Genomic DNA, 15542 nt, shown 5'->3' on the forward strand with positions numbered 1-15542 from the left:
TTTTAAGGCACAATCTTTCTTTACTCTTGAGCCCAGAGGTTGGTTGCAGTGTGATCCTCTATACTATAGCTACAATCAATGACAAGCCCTGGAGATGGCTTAAAACCAGTGAAAACAACTATCCAGATCAGTACATATGAAACTGCTGATAGTTGAAAAATTATGGTTTAGAGAGGTGATCTTTACTGCTGGTTCTGACGTACAGCAGAAGTGGGTGAGTAATTTGACTGTTTTCACACCTTGTCTTCATTGGTTGAAAATTGCCACTTGGGCCCAGATTCATCTTATTGCCTAAAAGTTATGTATCTTATTAATTTAGTTATCCAGAGTCTCTCTACAGTCAGTGGAGGGAAAATGGTGACTTAACTGACTTACACACCTAAGATAGGAAGGGATGACTTGTCTTCTGGGTTGATTGTCCTTCTACAACACTGTGAAGTGCCATCTAATGCTTCATTTTTAGATGAACTTTCTCACATTAGGTGAGAAGTATCCCCCTCTTACGTACCTGTGGCATCTAGCAAAGCAAGACCTTAATATCAGAAGTCTAAACCCAAGCTGATGTAGAGTGCTCATGACTAGCACATCTGTCTCCAAAAACACCAAAAAAGGAGATGCAAAAAAGACAAAAAAGCTATTTGATTATAAGACGCAATATATACAATGTGTTTCACTCAGAGCCAAAAAAAGGAATCAGCAGGACTCCCTAAAATATTTTTTCTGGATCATTTATAAACAAAATCATCCCAACCTTTCCTTCTGAAAAGACACATTATTTTTATAAGGCTTTCACTTTTAAAGTATAAAATGTCTGGAAAATGAAATTAAATGTTTTATGGCAGTCAAAGAAAAGATTTATTAGTTTTGCAATTCTCTGGAAAAAATAAATAAACTCGGCAATTTCATTTCAGGTTAAGTATTTTTTTTTTGTCAAATATTTTTTGAAATGAAAAAATCGCTTGTCTAGTGACCTAAAGCCCTTTTATTTGCACGGCTGTAGCCAAGGTGCATGGTCTGTAACAAATTACAGTGCTAGCAGCTGCATTGAAATACTGACAAAAAGTCCAGTGCTCCTGCCTCTGGCGGGAGAGGTGATCCATAAACTCTAGCAGTGCTTTCAATTTAAGAGGTAAAATGTTTTATATGCACTCGTTGAATGTCTAAAATAAATGATGGTGCAGAAATAAAACTCTGAGCTATTTTATATTTTAGTCTTTCTCTTTTCTATGAAATAAAATAACAGCTAATGGATTATCACTTGGCTCTCTTTTTTTTAGGATCAGAAAATAGCTTTTTTTTTTTTTTAAATAAAAGCATATTGAAGTAGAATAAAAGACAATTGCAGCTTGACTGCAGAGCACACTTGTACCTGATCTTAGGCAATACAAATCCAATTGATTTGAAGATACCAGCCCTTGTGTCAGCAGTGGTGCAACCTAGATCAGAATTGAGCCCTTGGTGCACAGTAAAAGATCAATGAATTATAGTGGAGGAGAAAAAAACCAAAAGCTTTAAAAGCTATTTGGAAAGTACCAATATCCATCATGAAAACACTAAAATCAGGAAATGGGATCTTGAAAGACAAATAAATGGATTCCAGAGTGATGTTGGACATGATGCATGGATGATTCGTAGGTTCTTCTCTGAGCTGAAAAATGTTTTCTTTGGCTCCAATTTGCGACCTAATTAGTCAAAGCCTCTCCATAGTAAGATCTATCATTGTGTGAAGCCACCAGGTTAAGGGAGCTTTCTCTTTTCTGGAGGGATCTAGTCCAAAATATCTAAATATATTAGGAAAAAAAAAAAAACACCCCACAAATTTCTGTCTGGGGAAAAATGGAAAGAAATAAGGGGAAGGGCAAAGGATCTCACTATGGGCAAGCTGAAGTCTGGTGCCTGTGACCACTCAGTTTTATTGCATGGGCACATGGAAGCCAGGTTCAGCTTTTATCCACTAATTATCAGTAGATATCAACTGCAGAACAAGAAGAGGAACTGTTGGTATGTTTTTGCATGGAACTTACAGACTGTCTGGCCTAGCCTTCCTGAGGCAAGAGGACAGACCAGGACCTTAACACAATCTACAAGCTCTGCCTTGCCCTTGTTAGTTCAAGCACATCCTAGCCCTGATACAACTCCATCATCATAGCTTTAGAGCCTTCTTCACCAGGAGGCAACTTGTGGAGGCATGTCCTCCAGGGATGGATTCATGCAGTGACATGAGGTGCTCTGGCACCATGCACAGCCAAAGCAGAGAAGCAGGTAGTCCAGAGCCCAGAGTTAGCAGGTCGGGTCCCAGCTGTCCTCCAGACACCAACACGTCTTCTCTGACTGCTGGCATTTAGAGAGGAAAAATCAGGATGTACGACCACTCTTGTGTTTATGCATCTCCATCCCTTTTACAAGCAGCTATTGGTTGTTTTTTATCCAGACAGAACTTCAAGCCTGTGTTCAGTTTTAAGGTTATGCTCCTGATGGCAGGGCTTTTTCAGAGCATATAGTGCCTTATTCAGCTCTGGGAGGATGCTCGTGATGCAGGCTGTGTTTGCAGCCGGCTTGGAACCTGTCTGAGTAAAAGAGAAGTCCAAGCTTATGGGTGTCATCCCTATTCAAGCATCAGAGCATATCCCAGAGGGAAGATGAAGCCCAGTCTCTGCTTTATAGCGGACTCAGCTTCTCTTCTCTATCTAAAAGGAGGTTAATCAATGAGAAGGGAGAATCAGCTCCAGGTGAGCATTTTGTCCTATGTTTCTCTATTTTTTCTTTTAGGTTGTGATGAACATCATCCTTTAGAAATGCTCATAGCTCCCTACCAGCTATCAATGAGCCTGTACAGCCACAGAAGCCTACTGTTAGCTAAGTAGGGAACATGCTTCCCATGCCTCGTGCTGTTTCTGTCCCTGAATTGCAGGATGTACCTCTTGGACCTTCTTCTGCCATGCCCCAAACTGGATTTCCATTAAGCATTTCATTTCTAGGTTAAGCCAAGCACCACTTGCTTCCCAGGCCCATTTGCACAAAAAATGAATTAGCCACAAAAATATGCAATGCCAGACAGCAACACAGACTCTGAATCAAACTGAAACCCAGTTTCTAGCCTGGAACTGCTCAAAGGTAGGTTATTACTCTTCGCACCCTCCACCACTGACTGGCAGTCATGTCTTAAGACACGCTCTCTGTCCCACAGCAGCTCGCTGACCTCCTTGGATCCCACACCTACCTCAGGAGCAATATAGTCAGGAGTGCCACAGAAAGTACTTGTCTTTGCATCTCCAAACATGTTCTCCTTGCACATCCCAAAGTCAGCAATTTTGATGTGCCCCTCATTGTCCAAGAGGACATTGTCTAGCTTCAAGTCCCTGTGAAGGAAGAGAAAGAAACCACTCCTTTAAGGTGTTACAGAGCCACACAAGTTATTTTAGCAGGTTATACTTATTAACTTGCTATCTGTCTCTATGTAGTGCCTACATGTTGCAATCACAAAGGAAGGCTGAGGGATGAATGAGGAGCCGCTCTCTTGGACTTCAATATCCCTCTTCCTCATTCCTCCTGTCCCAGCAATGATTCATTTGCTGGAGAAGACTTTGCCCAAGATGTCTTCTAAACGCTGCCTCCTTCGAGGATCAGAATAGTGAGGCTAAAAGGGGCTTTGCACCAGCTGGTGCTTCTGCCCTAACACAGCCTGGAGAAGGTGAGCAAGAAGGGACCAGCTCACTTTCTCCTTCCCTGGGAGTCTCAGTACTCTCTATGAAGCTGCTGCAAGATCTCCCTCCTGGTGCAGGCTCTACAGATGTTGGAAGAGGTAAGGATCCACAAGCCCTGCATGGCTTGCAGAGGGTCAGAATAATCCCAGACATCAGCAGAACACCCACCACCTTTTCACTGCTGGGCTGCACTCTCTGAGCCCCAGGGATTTACAAAGCCCTTCACACATAGCTGCCAAGCTGTTGTCAGAGGTTTCAGGCTCTGAGGTACCGTGGGAAGCAAAGAGTCCAGAGAGAGAAAAATACAGAAATGGATGCAGAAGGAAATAAAAGCAAGTGAGCTGATGAATCATGGCCATTGACAGAGAACAAAGAGGTCCTCATGTGGGAACATTCTCTGAAAGGAGAGAAAAGCACGTAAAGAAAGAAAAAGGCAGAAAGAAAGGAAAGCTGGTATGGCTTCTATCTTAAACTGTTTTATCTTACCTAAAAGTTTTGCTTTTCATTGAAAAAAATGATTCACAGAAATGTTTGGATCAGCGATGCTGTGCTTCACCTGGGATGTAGGTACAATTTGGGTTACCTGGCCTCAGAGCACCCACGTTTCTGCACTGCCTATCCTTTGCTATCAATCACTGCTCCTTTTTAGGGCTCCCAAAGCACTCCCATACAACATTTGCTTGTGCCCACAGCTGAGCATACAATTGGTCTTTTGCAACCTCTGCTGATTCACAGCCTACACACATTTTTCATATCTCAGACAAGAGTCCTAACCACAAGGCTGCTATACAGCTCCCCTCCTGGTCACGACTGTTTTACAATGTGTCTTTTTTTCAGAAATGGCTTTGACTTCCTCAAAGATGGTAATTTCTAATGCATGATGGTCCTGAGATGATCACCTACAATTGCAGGAAAGATGGCTGTTTAGCCTCCTTTTGTGCAAAGCTCCTCATCTTGCTTCGGCCAGGTCCCAGTCAGGGTGGGGGACCTCGTAGTGTCTACACACTAAGTTACTGTCATGGGGCAATTGTTTGTTGCTGCTAGAATATGGCCCAAGAAAAAGTGGGAGTCATCAATCAAAAAGAAATATAGAGACAACCAAGACATTTGCCTTCCAAGTGACAGACACTCATGTTGTCACAATTTCCAGCTGGAATGACTTATTTTAGTTACACCATTGAGATCAGTCTCTGGCTGCCAGCACTGCTTTTATTCATCTGGTAGATCGAAGCAAAACAAAAAACCCATCACCTACAGTTCACTTTCATTATTTTGATGAGTCTCAAACTCACTGGCTCCAGGGATTGGAGTTTCTGCCAAAAACACCTCAGCTCATTCATTAAAATTTAAGCCAACATTTCCAAATGTGGGTGCGTGAGACAGAACAGCTGGATTCATTATTCTTACTACATCGCAAGTGAAGTAGTTTCAAAAATGATTTCTATTCACTTTCCTAAGTGCTTAGTTAGCTCTGACTGAGATACTGATGGTTGTGCATTCTCAACTGACCTTGTTGTCATTGTCTTCAATAAAAAAAAAAGGAAAAAGGAGTAGGACTGGTTAAAACTTTTCTCTCAAAGCTTGATATCCAAAGTAATGTGGCACCGACTACTGGGAATGACCTATTTCTTCTTATCACCATGCTACCCAGTGTCTAGCTATCCCAATTTGCCCACGTTTCCCAAGGCTCCAGACTCTAAACATCTCTCTCCTTTTATGAGGAAATGGATCCCAAACCCTGACACACCACTGGCATAGCAATTCCAAATAAAAATGTGAGTTAGAAACAAAATGTCAGCATTAACAGTCCTGCCACAAACTCACAATATCCTGCAGATATTTTTAATCAACTTTTCTGAGAAGTCTGAGTAAAAATGACAGACATGGCTAAGTGGTTTGGGCTTCAAAAATTTTAAAGTGGTTTGGGCTTCAAAAAATGTTTCCTTTCAGTCATGCAGAACAACAATTAGAACCAGAAACTTGCTGAGACCCCAGAGATCATCTTAGCTTAATGCCGTGTATATTGATCTCATGTTTACGCAATCGCCATCATTGGTCAATAAAAACTATAAATGGCTCCCACGTGAGTACTAATAAGAAATAATAAGGCGAGCTTATATGAATCAAAGCTTGCGTTTTAATGGGAGAGTGGATTATAAACAAGCCATTCACTTTTAGCATTTGTTCTAATGTTCACACTACATGACAAACATTGAAATAATCTCATTTTGGTTTCAGCAAACATCGTTGCTTTAGTGAGCTTTTCATTTGTTTACAACAAGCTATTTGCTTCCTGCTTTTACAGAAGGCTGCAATGTAGTAACTAACTTTTGCCATGAAGATGAGCTGGACTAGAGCTCCCCAGAAATTCAGTTCCTACTTTTGTCCATGGGAAAGCAGACTGTGGCCTGATTCCTGCAGCCCTTCTTGCTCCCATCTTGTCTCTGTCCTTTTTTATAGGTCTGAAGCACAATGCTTGAGCATTAGATCAAAACATCCGTGAATAATTTTGAAGCTCCTAGGGACATCAAACAGAAGCTGGAATGGGCAGTTTTGTAATAGAGGATTTCTTCTCCTCAGGATTTGTTAGACTGATGCATTGTGGACTAAGGTCATACTAGTAACTTTGGGAGAAGACTTTTCTGTCTGAGTGCAGCTGCCTGCAGTGTCCCACCTAGTCCCCACTGGCTCCCTGTAGAGACTGATGGTAGAAACGGGCACTTCTCATACACACTCTAACACAGGTTTGATGAACCTAAAAAAGCCCACTCCTCTCTGCTTACTACAAGAAAAGCTCAGGTGGCTAGCTCAGACTCGTGGTGGTAGGTGAGATGAATCCCATCTCCACATGGAACTGTGCACAGCAGACCTGTTAGTAACCCCAAAATTAAGGTATATCACTGTCTCCCTGATGTTGTTACTTGGGATGAGCTTGTCACCACTGTCCCAGGGTAACCATCACAGCAGAAATACCAAATTTTTCATGGCTAACTTGACCTTATATACCTTCATACATAGAAAGCTTAAACCGGGTGCCTATGCTGGGTGCTATATGAACAATTCAGTGTAAATGAATAAAACGACTTGTTCTAATGTTAAGTGAAATACGACTGGATTCTCAAAAAGGGCTCAAAACTGCCTTTTCTACGTTACCTCTTCAAAATAAACTAGCCAGACTCTGTAAAAAGGAAATCTGCATTGAAATGCAATACTAGTATAATACCAAGTAAAAATCTCTGAGTTACCATTAGTGCTTGCAGGGAAAGCAGAAAATTTTAACATATTAGACACTAAAGAGTAAAATTACCTGTATATTATGCCCTTGGAATGGAGGAACTGGAGCCCACATATGATTTCAGCAGCATAAAACCTGAGTGACAGAAGGCACAAGTTAGAACCGATGCTTCCCAACAGGCACTTTCAACTAGACTCAAAAAGATGGAAACTTTGTCTCCACAGGAGCCAAAATTTCATTAAGTTCCCAGAAGGCTTGGAGTGTCTCCAGAAGGCTTGGGGTAGCTGGATTTTACAGGTAACTGATTGGATGATGTGAGATTCCCAAAAGCATGCCACATGGCTAGCAGCCCAACTCCCACTGAGACCACTTTGTGAAATGGTAGGGATTTGAAGCCTGCTCATCTTCAGGGATTTGGAAGCCACACTGCATGGCTAGATGCATTTTTTTATACATAACTGACTCTGAGGACATGTCCTTCAGTGCCCAAGGATCTCCAGATCAGTTGCGGAGCAAAAAACCACCACCCAGCTCCTACTGCCTACCCTGCCTCAAGATACAGTCCCTGCTGCAAGGAAGGCAGAGTGGGTGGTGTCTGTGCCTCTCCCTTACTTACATATTTAAAATAAATCAGTGAGTTACAGCGATGCACCAGAATGTAAACTGCAAATTATAGTTAATGCCTCAAAACTCAACAGAGCAGCTATAATCTGCCATGTTCAGTAGCTGCTGCACAAAGAGTGGAGTGGTCCCAGCAATGGGACAAGCAGGTGGGCAACTGGGTTTGGGGACAACAGGCAGGCTCCTTGGCTTGTCAAACAGACCTCTTCACTGCTCAGGTTTATGACTTGCTTTTGAGATTTCATCCAAGATATGAAATATCTAGTAGCTTGGTGGCCTTTCTCCAGCATCTTTTCAAGTTTGAGATCTTTCTTCTGAACACATTCCTGTCTAAAGGACAACACCACATTCTGTTGCAAAGAGGCAGCGTAAGACTGAAACACCGTCACACAATGAAAGTGCCCTCCCAGAAGGGAATGTAATCTCAGGATTGTATGCCCCTCCAGTGTTATACAGCTCTGCTCCTTCAGTCTTCAATGCATGGGCCCTTAATTCTGGAGATTGAAATGCTTTTGAAAAAACCATCAAATTAAACACCGATTTAAATGCATTTTTTAAAAAAATTCTTAAATAAAAATTAATTCCTATGGTCGTTTCAATATTGACTTTCAAAATACCTTTTGCTTGCAGAGGATTAAAAGCACCTTTCATTTATTCTAATTCTTCTATTTACTTTAATCAAAGCTAAATAAATTTTTAATTCTCTGTTGGCGTATTAATTTTTTGTTTAAATTTACCTTCTGCACTTTTGATAGGTTTTATCTCTTTCCCCACCCCTCCTTGAACCTGAAAGGGGAAAAGGGAAAATCCCATTACTTCTAACAAACAACAGCTACACCTCTGATCACTGGACCGGGAACCTTCAGCTTAAGCAGGTCCTGCAGCTTGGCTACAGGCCACCCAGTGTTGTAAAGAACAAGACATTTGGTTCCACAGAAGGCCAAAAATGCATCTGTGGGATTTCTTTGATGGTGGTAAATCTGGGGTGAAGGTTGGGTCCTGCAATGTCCATTGGAGGTTGGGCCTCCAATTATGGGCTGAGCAAGAACTCAATGAGTGCAGCAAAGAGCAACCTCAGGGCTGCTGAATTCACAACAGACACCTGCAGGTTGCTTTAAAATTACCTTCACCCATGGACCATGTAAATAAGATCTTAGGCATGCTCAGGGGTGCTTCTAGACAGTGGAGGCACTTCCAGAGGTAAGGTCTCAGCTGGATTGAATGGTCCCTCTGCAACTCCTCTCTGTTTGAGGGACGGCAGTCCTGGGAAGGGGACTAATCTATCCAGCTCAGCTCTCGGATCTGAACAAATGTTTGTGGGACTATGCTGAGGGTAGCACAAAATACAGGAGTCAGGTCACAGGCTAGAAGGAGGTCCCTGGTTTGCAGGCTAAAGGATAAGCCTGCAGGCAGATGCAATGGTGACAAGGATGCACTAGCATCTGTAATGCTTCCAGAGAGAAATACATTTCCTCATTGACCAAGAATGCAGAGCAAGGTCACATCTGACTGAAATCAGCTGTGTGGACGGGCTCTAAAAAGCCTTCTGTGGGAGGGGAAAAAGGACAGGGAGAGGTTACTTGCTCCAAGCCCATCATCGAGGTGGGGTGATGACCTGCACATCTGTTTTGTTCCATTTGGAGAGAGCTGGGATAGACAGTGATTCTGCTTCCAACGCAAGCATTATGCCCCCTTTGCAGCTGGGTAAGGTGCAGAGAGGTCAAATGATTTGCCCAAGGTTTCCTCTACAGGGCAGTAGCAGAGCTGAGAATAAAATCAATCTCCCTGGCATCTGCAGCTGCTGTATTTGCTTCTACCATGTGTGCAACCTGCAAGCCAGAAGGTAATAATAACATCTTACGTTGCTCTGGGAAGGTCGAACTTATGACAACTCTGGATATGGAACATGAGGTCTCCTCCATTGAGGTATTCCATCACAAAAAAGAGGTTTTCCTAGAGAATGAGACAAGATCACAGTAAGGGGTGAGGAAGGGCAAGAGAAAAGTAAAAAAACCAAACCCACCCAGAAAGCACTCGAAAAGAGGAAGGAAAAGGTTACAGCGAGGGTTTTGGAAAGAAAGCGGTTTCTTTTTCAGATTTCTCATTTCTCCTCTTTGTTGTCTAAGCCCATACTCACCCTCTCTGCTCTGATTTGTATAAACAGCATTAGCAGACATTGCAAATCCACTTAATAACCAGCTGGTGCCATTGATTTTTATCAGCAGACCTCAAGGCTCACTAGAAGGGGATGAGTAACTCTACAGTGCCTGTGTAAGAGAAGGACAGATGGACAAGCTTCCTGGGGGAGTAGTGGAAGAGGCAGAATTAAATCCCAGATCTCCTCTGGTTCCCACCCCAGGACATTATCCATCCAGTGGACTGATCTCAAGCTGGTGCTACCTGCATTCCTGCACATCTTTAGTGGAGGCACATGGGTCTGAACTTCCAAGTTATCAGAGACACTGGCCAGATGTTGCAACCTGTTTTAAGCGTGAGCTTGATTTTAAGCCTGAAAGCTGCTCTATTAAACAAGGCAAGATGTAACTTGCTAGTGGGAAGATTCATGAATTAATCATATTTCTGGATGCCCATTGAGTGCTCGCATGTCAGAGAAGCCTGGAGACTGATTGCATGTGACCATCAGTCTTTCAACCAAGGCAGTGGAAAACTCTCCTCCTGGTACATAGAAATGATGGGGGGAATCTCTGTATTGAATAAAGAGCAGAACTGATCACCAGGGTTTCCTTTCCAACCCTTGATGTATGCCACACTGATCCCCTTGCTGCTTCATCAGCCCTAACTTCACCACCAGGCCCCCGCAGAAGCTGGAGGCTGATTCAGACCAATCCCTTCCACATTGAATTGTACCTACAAAGAAGGAGGGGCACTTTTTTCTGGAAGAAGAGTATCTGTGCAATGAGTTATGTTCCCAGTTTAAAATTCTGTTTCAGGAATCTGAGTTTTTGTGCATAAATGCATGAATAAAATAAAATGGATGCAGTATTTCTTTTTCACAGAAACCTCTCTCTGTTCTGTATTCATCTGAAGTTAGTCATCTCCAGGCTATGCTAAAGTTTATGAATATGTTCCCTTCGTTGCCTATTCCCCATCACACTTTTTTGGGGTGGAAAATATAGTTCTTTTCACTTATATTTTTAACAGTTGAAGCAAGATTTTTATCCATAAGATCTAATGTAAGCATGTCTGGCAGCAAGCCAAGAGCTGGCTATTTAAAAAAAACAACAGTGTGTGTTCTTTTCAAATAACAGCTGTCTGCTCTAATTTGTGCAATTTCTTTAGCCAGATCCTTTTAATTACAGTACTCTTATTTAAATGGACGTCTGGCTGGAAACCCCACCTGTCATCCAACAAGCACAGGGCCAGATCTGGCCTCCCAGGGAAAGAATACAAATTTTGCCAATAAACCAAATGGGTGCAGGTTTTCAGTTTGAAGGTCTTGCATCTGTAGAGATCTGTGTACACAATTCAGTTTAAACAACAAGGCCAAGTGGAGATGGGCAATTTAGTATAGGAATGCATAAATCTTGGAAGCAATGTGAGCTCAGGAGCCTGTTCAGGAAAACACTTGAACAGATGCTCTTTGTGAAGGTACACAGGGAGGTGATGAGGTTTAGTCAACAACAGACCAGCAGCCACATATATCACACTGGGACAGAAGAAACCTCATGGGTCTTCAAATGGGCCAGATTCAGTTTCACTGGACTGGGAAGAAGAAAACCCCTGGGTTTCCCTGGAAAGTCCACTGAGTTTGACACCACCTCATCACACATCTTTAAGCATAACTTGAAGTCCATGTTTATTCAGCAGAACAAGCAGTCGTGCTCTGCTTGCTTATGTATTTGAGCAACCATCTGATGCACCTATTTAATTGAACTGGGGGCTCTAACTTGAATCTGGGGACTTTGGCAGCACCCTTCTGCCATCTGAGGAAAGAAAATGTGGGCTACCTCTCAGATTAACTGGCATCTAAAGATCATTATATGAACTCTTGCTCCACTGTCTAAAGCTATGAAGTTGAAGACTAACTTAGGCATGATTAATACTGAAGTTCATGGTCTGCCAGGTGCTACAGAGTGGTACATAAATGCTGTTGAAAAGAAAGAGGCAACACTCTAAGTTTTCTTATCTGAGACTTGGAAGTTCCCCTTGTTTCTTACAAAGGTCAGTTGTCTGAAACAGCCAATGGAGAAAAATTGCTTGATCAGCCTTAAGTACATCATTACGAGTAACAAGATCTAACCAAGCAGTGCAAGATGCAACAAATTATCGGAGACATCTTCCCAAACCTGAGATCTACAGAGCCTTAGAACATGTTAACAATGAGAAGCAGCAAAACCCATGCTTGAAACCACTGAAAATTCAACATTGTGCTAGAGGTTAAAGGGTTAAAAGCGCACAGAGGACATGTTTGCAGACAGGCTCCAACCTACACTTCCTCTTGTCCTGGGAAAGTTTATCTGATGGCTCCTGTCTGCTACTGCCAGGCTCGGAAGTCTGACAGCACCTGAAGCAGGCAAGAGTGGGCTAAGGGGTTATTTCTCAAGATGTGGCAGCTGGGATGGCATGACTTTATCATGACCTTATCCCCTATGATGGTCCTAGCTCAGGGATGCTAAGCAAACAAACAGGAATGCTGTTCCTTGGTGATGGAACCTACACAGCTCTGAAGGGAAGAGCCCCTCACCTTCACCCTACCTGTCTGCCTTGCAGACAGATGACAGATGACTGCTGACCCTCTGTGAGAGCATCCTCGGGTAGCAAACACTCAAGTCAAACTTCTGGTCATGGTTCCAGACTCACACAACAGAACAGGTCTGGTCTCTCGGCAGAGCTTGGGGGCCATCTTTTACAACCACAGAGCTCAAAGAGGACCATAAAGGCTTTTCCTGCACTCAGCGATGGACACTACCCCAGGATAGTTGGCACTAGTTGCCTTGTGGACGTCCATATATCAGTCATTCCCTACTTCTAGATCATCTTCCAGGGGCCTTTTCTGTTGCAGCAGAGGGAACATGTTAAACCCCTCTGCGGGAGGACAAAGCACTGCTCCTACAGCAAACAGAACCGTACAACATGATGTTGTACAACACACAGCCAGACACACACAGGTGTGCATCCTGCACACAAAATAACATGGTTCCCTAGTCAACTCAATCTTGCCAGGTGCTGAAGGACTTGATTACTGCAAGAACTCAATTTCTTGCCCTATTACTGCCTCAGTGCCTGTGCTGAGCTGAGCTGAGCTCTGCAGAGCCACCTGCTCCCTCTGCTTCTCCAGGACGTGGCAGGGATAGAGTTAAACCAACCTGCTTCTGTTCTGCATGCAACTGCTGTGAGAATGAATAGTCACTATCAGAGATGCTTTCAACTTTATAAACAATGAGTATAAAGCAAGCAGCATTTAAACTGATCTTTTGAAGGTACATCCTATAACAGGCTCTTAAAATCCTCAAACCAGCTGGAAGTCCTCCAGAGCACTTTTCTGCAGAGATTTTCAGATTTTGTTTTCTTTGCATTTGAAAGCACTTGCATACATACAAATACACAATTTAACACCATTTACTGAAAAGCAAAATTTCTTCTTCCCAGGGCTTCCAGGAGGATGAATATTGGAAAAATTAATGCTGCGGGACAGTGTGGCTTTACCCTTGTTTACAGCAGTTACCCCAGCAAATGGATCCATGTGGAGAAGGCTCCACAACACATATTCAGTGACCTAACCCCACTGCATGCCCATTGAATTAGGTTGTCCCTTGCCAAGAGAAAGGTTTAACACCATGCAATTCCTGCAGCTGATTCTTGTCTCACATTTTCATGCAGCTCAGCCCAGCCCAGCCTGGGTGCTCATCCACGCTTCAGATCTATTTTATTTCATGGGATAGATGGGAGCAAAAGGCCTCTCAGCCCTTCTCCACCACACCACCCACTGAGTGTTGCAATCCCATCACAGCATCCCATCCAGTGGGAAAGCAAGCAATGCACATGCTCCTCATTGTGTCTACTCTCATGAGGAACAGCTAATGCAGGGTCACTCCTTGCTAGTAGGAGACCACAGGAGGTATTAACATTGCTATCTGCACCATCCAGGGACAAGCAAAGTCAGTCTGTTACAGATTAGAGCAACCCCAGGTTTAATTTTGTTCTCTGGTTTAAAGACCTTTTTTTCCCCTCTAGTGTAATATCGGTCTGTTTGCTGGAGATGGCAGCATTTCTTACAGCTGTCAAATCATTCAGTCCAGTCCCTGATCTCACGATTTATTTTTTGATCTAATCTTTGCATTGTCAGTATTTTTGACTGCATGTTAAACGGCTCATTTGGGATGCTTAGCTTTGTGTGCCCATCTAATTGGTAAAAGCATATGAATATATTTATACACATATATCAAAATATATATGTATACATAAAGGTGCAGACATGGCTGGCAATAGCTCCTTTCACTTGAGTTCTGAGATCTCAGGACCCTTCCTCACAGCTCAGAGCAGGCAGACTATATCACTCGCAGTGGTAAACCGAGTTACTGTCAGTCTTGTCTTGCAAGAGGACGTGGCTTTCGCTATCAGTATTGGGTGGGAACTTGGAAAGAGACTAATTTTCTCAAGGCTAGAAAAAAAATTCTGTGAAGAGTTGGGGATAGAAAAATTCACCAGACCCGAACTTAAAAAGTAGTTAAATTTATGAAACATTAATATTTTATCAGCTGAAAAATAGGGGAAAAATGTTTTTATTTTAAGAAGTCAACTTTTTTTCAGGACAAAGTGCAGCTACACTGCAGATTTTTAGAAATCTCAGGCAAAGCTGAATGCACTTTGGGCTGATTTTCCTCAGAGCTGGACAACAGGAAGGCAATGAGAATATGTGTATTGAATATGTCAATCATCTATCACTTCAAAAAAAACATGCCTGGGAGTTGGCCCCCTCTTTTCCTTGCCAATACACTCCACCTGTTCACACCACATGGACTGACACCACCTAGAAGTGTCTTGTAAGGACTTGGTATTTTTGATGTTATAATTACAGCTGCTCACACCTTCTCTGGCAGAACCTTGCTGAAATCCCAAAGTTCTGCTGAGACACTGCTATTTCTACTGAACCATGTTGAAATTTTGGCCAGGATTGAATGAGACCTTGCCAGCTTTCCTGTCTGCTGGTTGCAAGAGGCAAAATCCCCAAAGCCTCCCTCAACTTTCCAATTCTTTCCCAACTTTTCCATCAGCTGGTACAAATTTGGCCAACTAGCCTTGAATTGGATGTTTCCAGGCTGATGTATCTCCCCCAAAATACTAGGATGGACACCTAGAAACCCTGGAGCTTCAAGATTGTGTCTCCCAAATGACTGAATGGTTTGAACAAGGGAAAAATCACTTGTGTTGTCCTGTACTCTCTTCCTTCCTGGTCAATATCAAAACTAGGATGCTGGCTACAAAGACATCTGGTCTAACCTCACAGAACACCTCGTCTTGTGACCAAGATTTTTGTTGTGTCTTTAGTTTAGTCTGTCCAGTCTTTTGTTGTGCTTCAGTGGTTCAGCAGTGCTGGAAGTCAAGGCTTGCAACCTCACCTTCCCGGAGGGTGACTTCTGCAATGCATCAGCATCCTGCAGCCATGCTGTGGTCAGAGAAGATCCTGCATTGCTTGGACAGGGCATGTGGGCCTGATCCAGGGCTGCTCACAAGGTCCATGGGACAGCCAGGCAGTGGAGCTGAACACCAAACGGGTGTGAAATGTGCATGTGCCAACCTACATGCTGTGATTAAGGTCAAATAATTCAGCCCTGTCCCTCTAAAGGTAAGACAAAGATAGAAGAAAACTGAAATAGCCTTTGGCAAATTTTGCAGGAATTGCAATTTCCTTCAAGGAGATATTTTAATGAGAAATCTCCTGAAAATACTCATGGAAAACACTTCAGAGCCTAATAATTTTTAAATTAGGATCACACTCCTTATTAACAATCCTTTTCTCC

General features: G+C 42.9%; 1 protein-coding gene across 5 annotated transcripts in view; it reads right to left on the reverse strand.

Annotated features, from left to right (window-relative positions):
- PRKCQ (protein kinase C theta) overlaps positions 1 to 15542 on the reverse strand; it is a 67331-nt gene that overhangs the window by 7467 nt on the left and 44322 nt on the right. For 4 of the 5 annotated variants that reach the window (XM_074869713.1, XM_074869710.1, XM_074869711.1 and 1 more), the window contains exons 15-17: positions 9422 to 9513; positions 7012 to 7074; positions 3221 to 3359 (exon numbers count right to left, since the gene is read on the reverse strand). In XM_074869713.1, coding sequence (XP_074725814.1) covers positions 3221 to 3359; positions 7012 to 7074; positions 9422 to 9513 — 294 coding nt within the window. Of the gene's footprint in view, positions 1 to 1951; positions 2335 to 3220; positions 3360 to 7011; positions 7075 to 9421; positions 9514 to 15542 lie in introns of those variants that run through there. The other variant, XM_074869714.1, reaches the window with a different exon arrangement.

The sequence above is a fragment of the Strix uralensis genome, chromosome 5, assembly GCF_047716275.1.
Source record: "Strix uralensis isolate ZFMK-TIS-50842 chromosome 5, bStrUra1, whole genome shotgun sequence".
Taxonomy (NCBI): Eukaryota; Metazoa; Chordata; class Aves; order Strigiformes; family Strigidae; genus Strix; species Strix uralensis.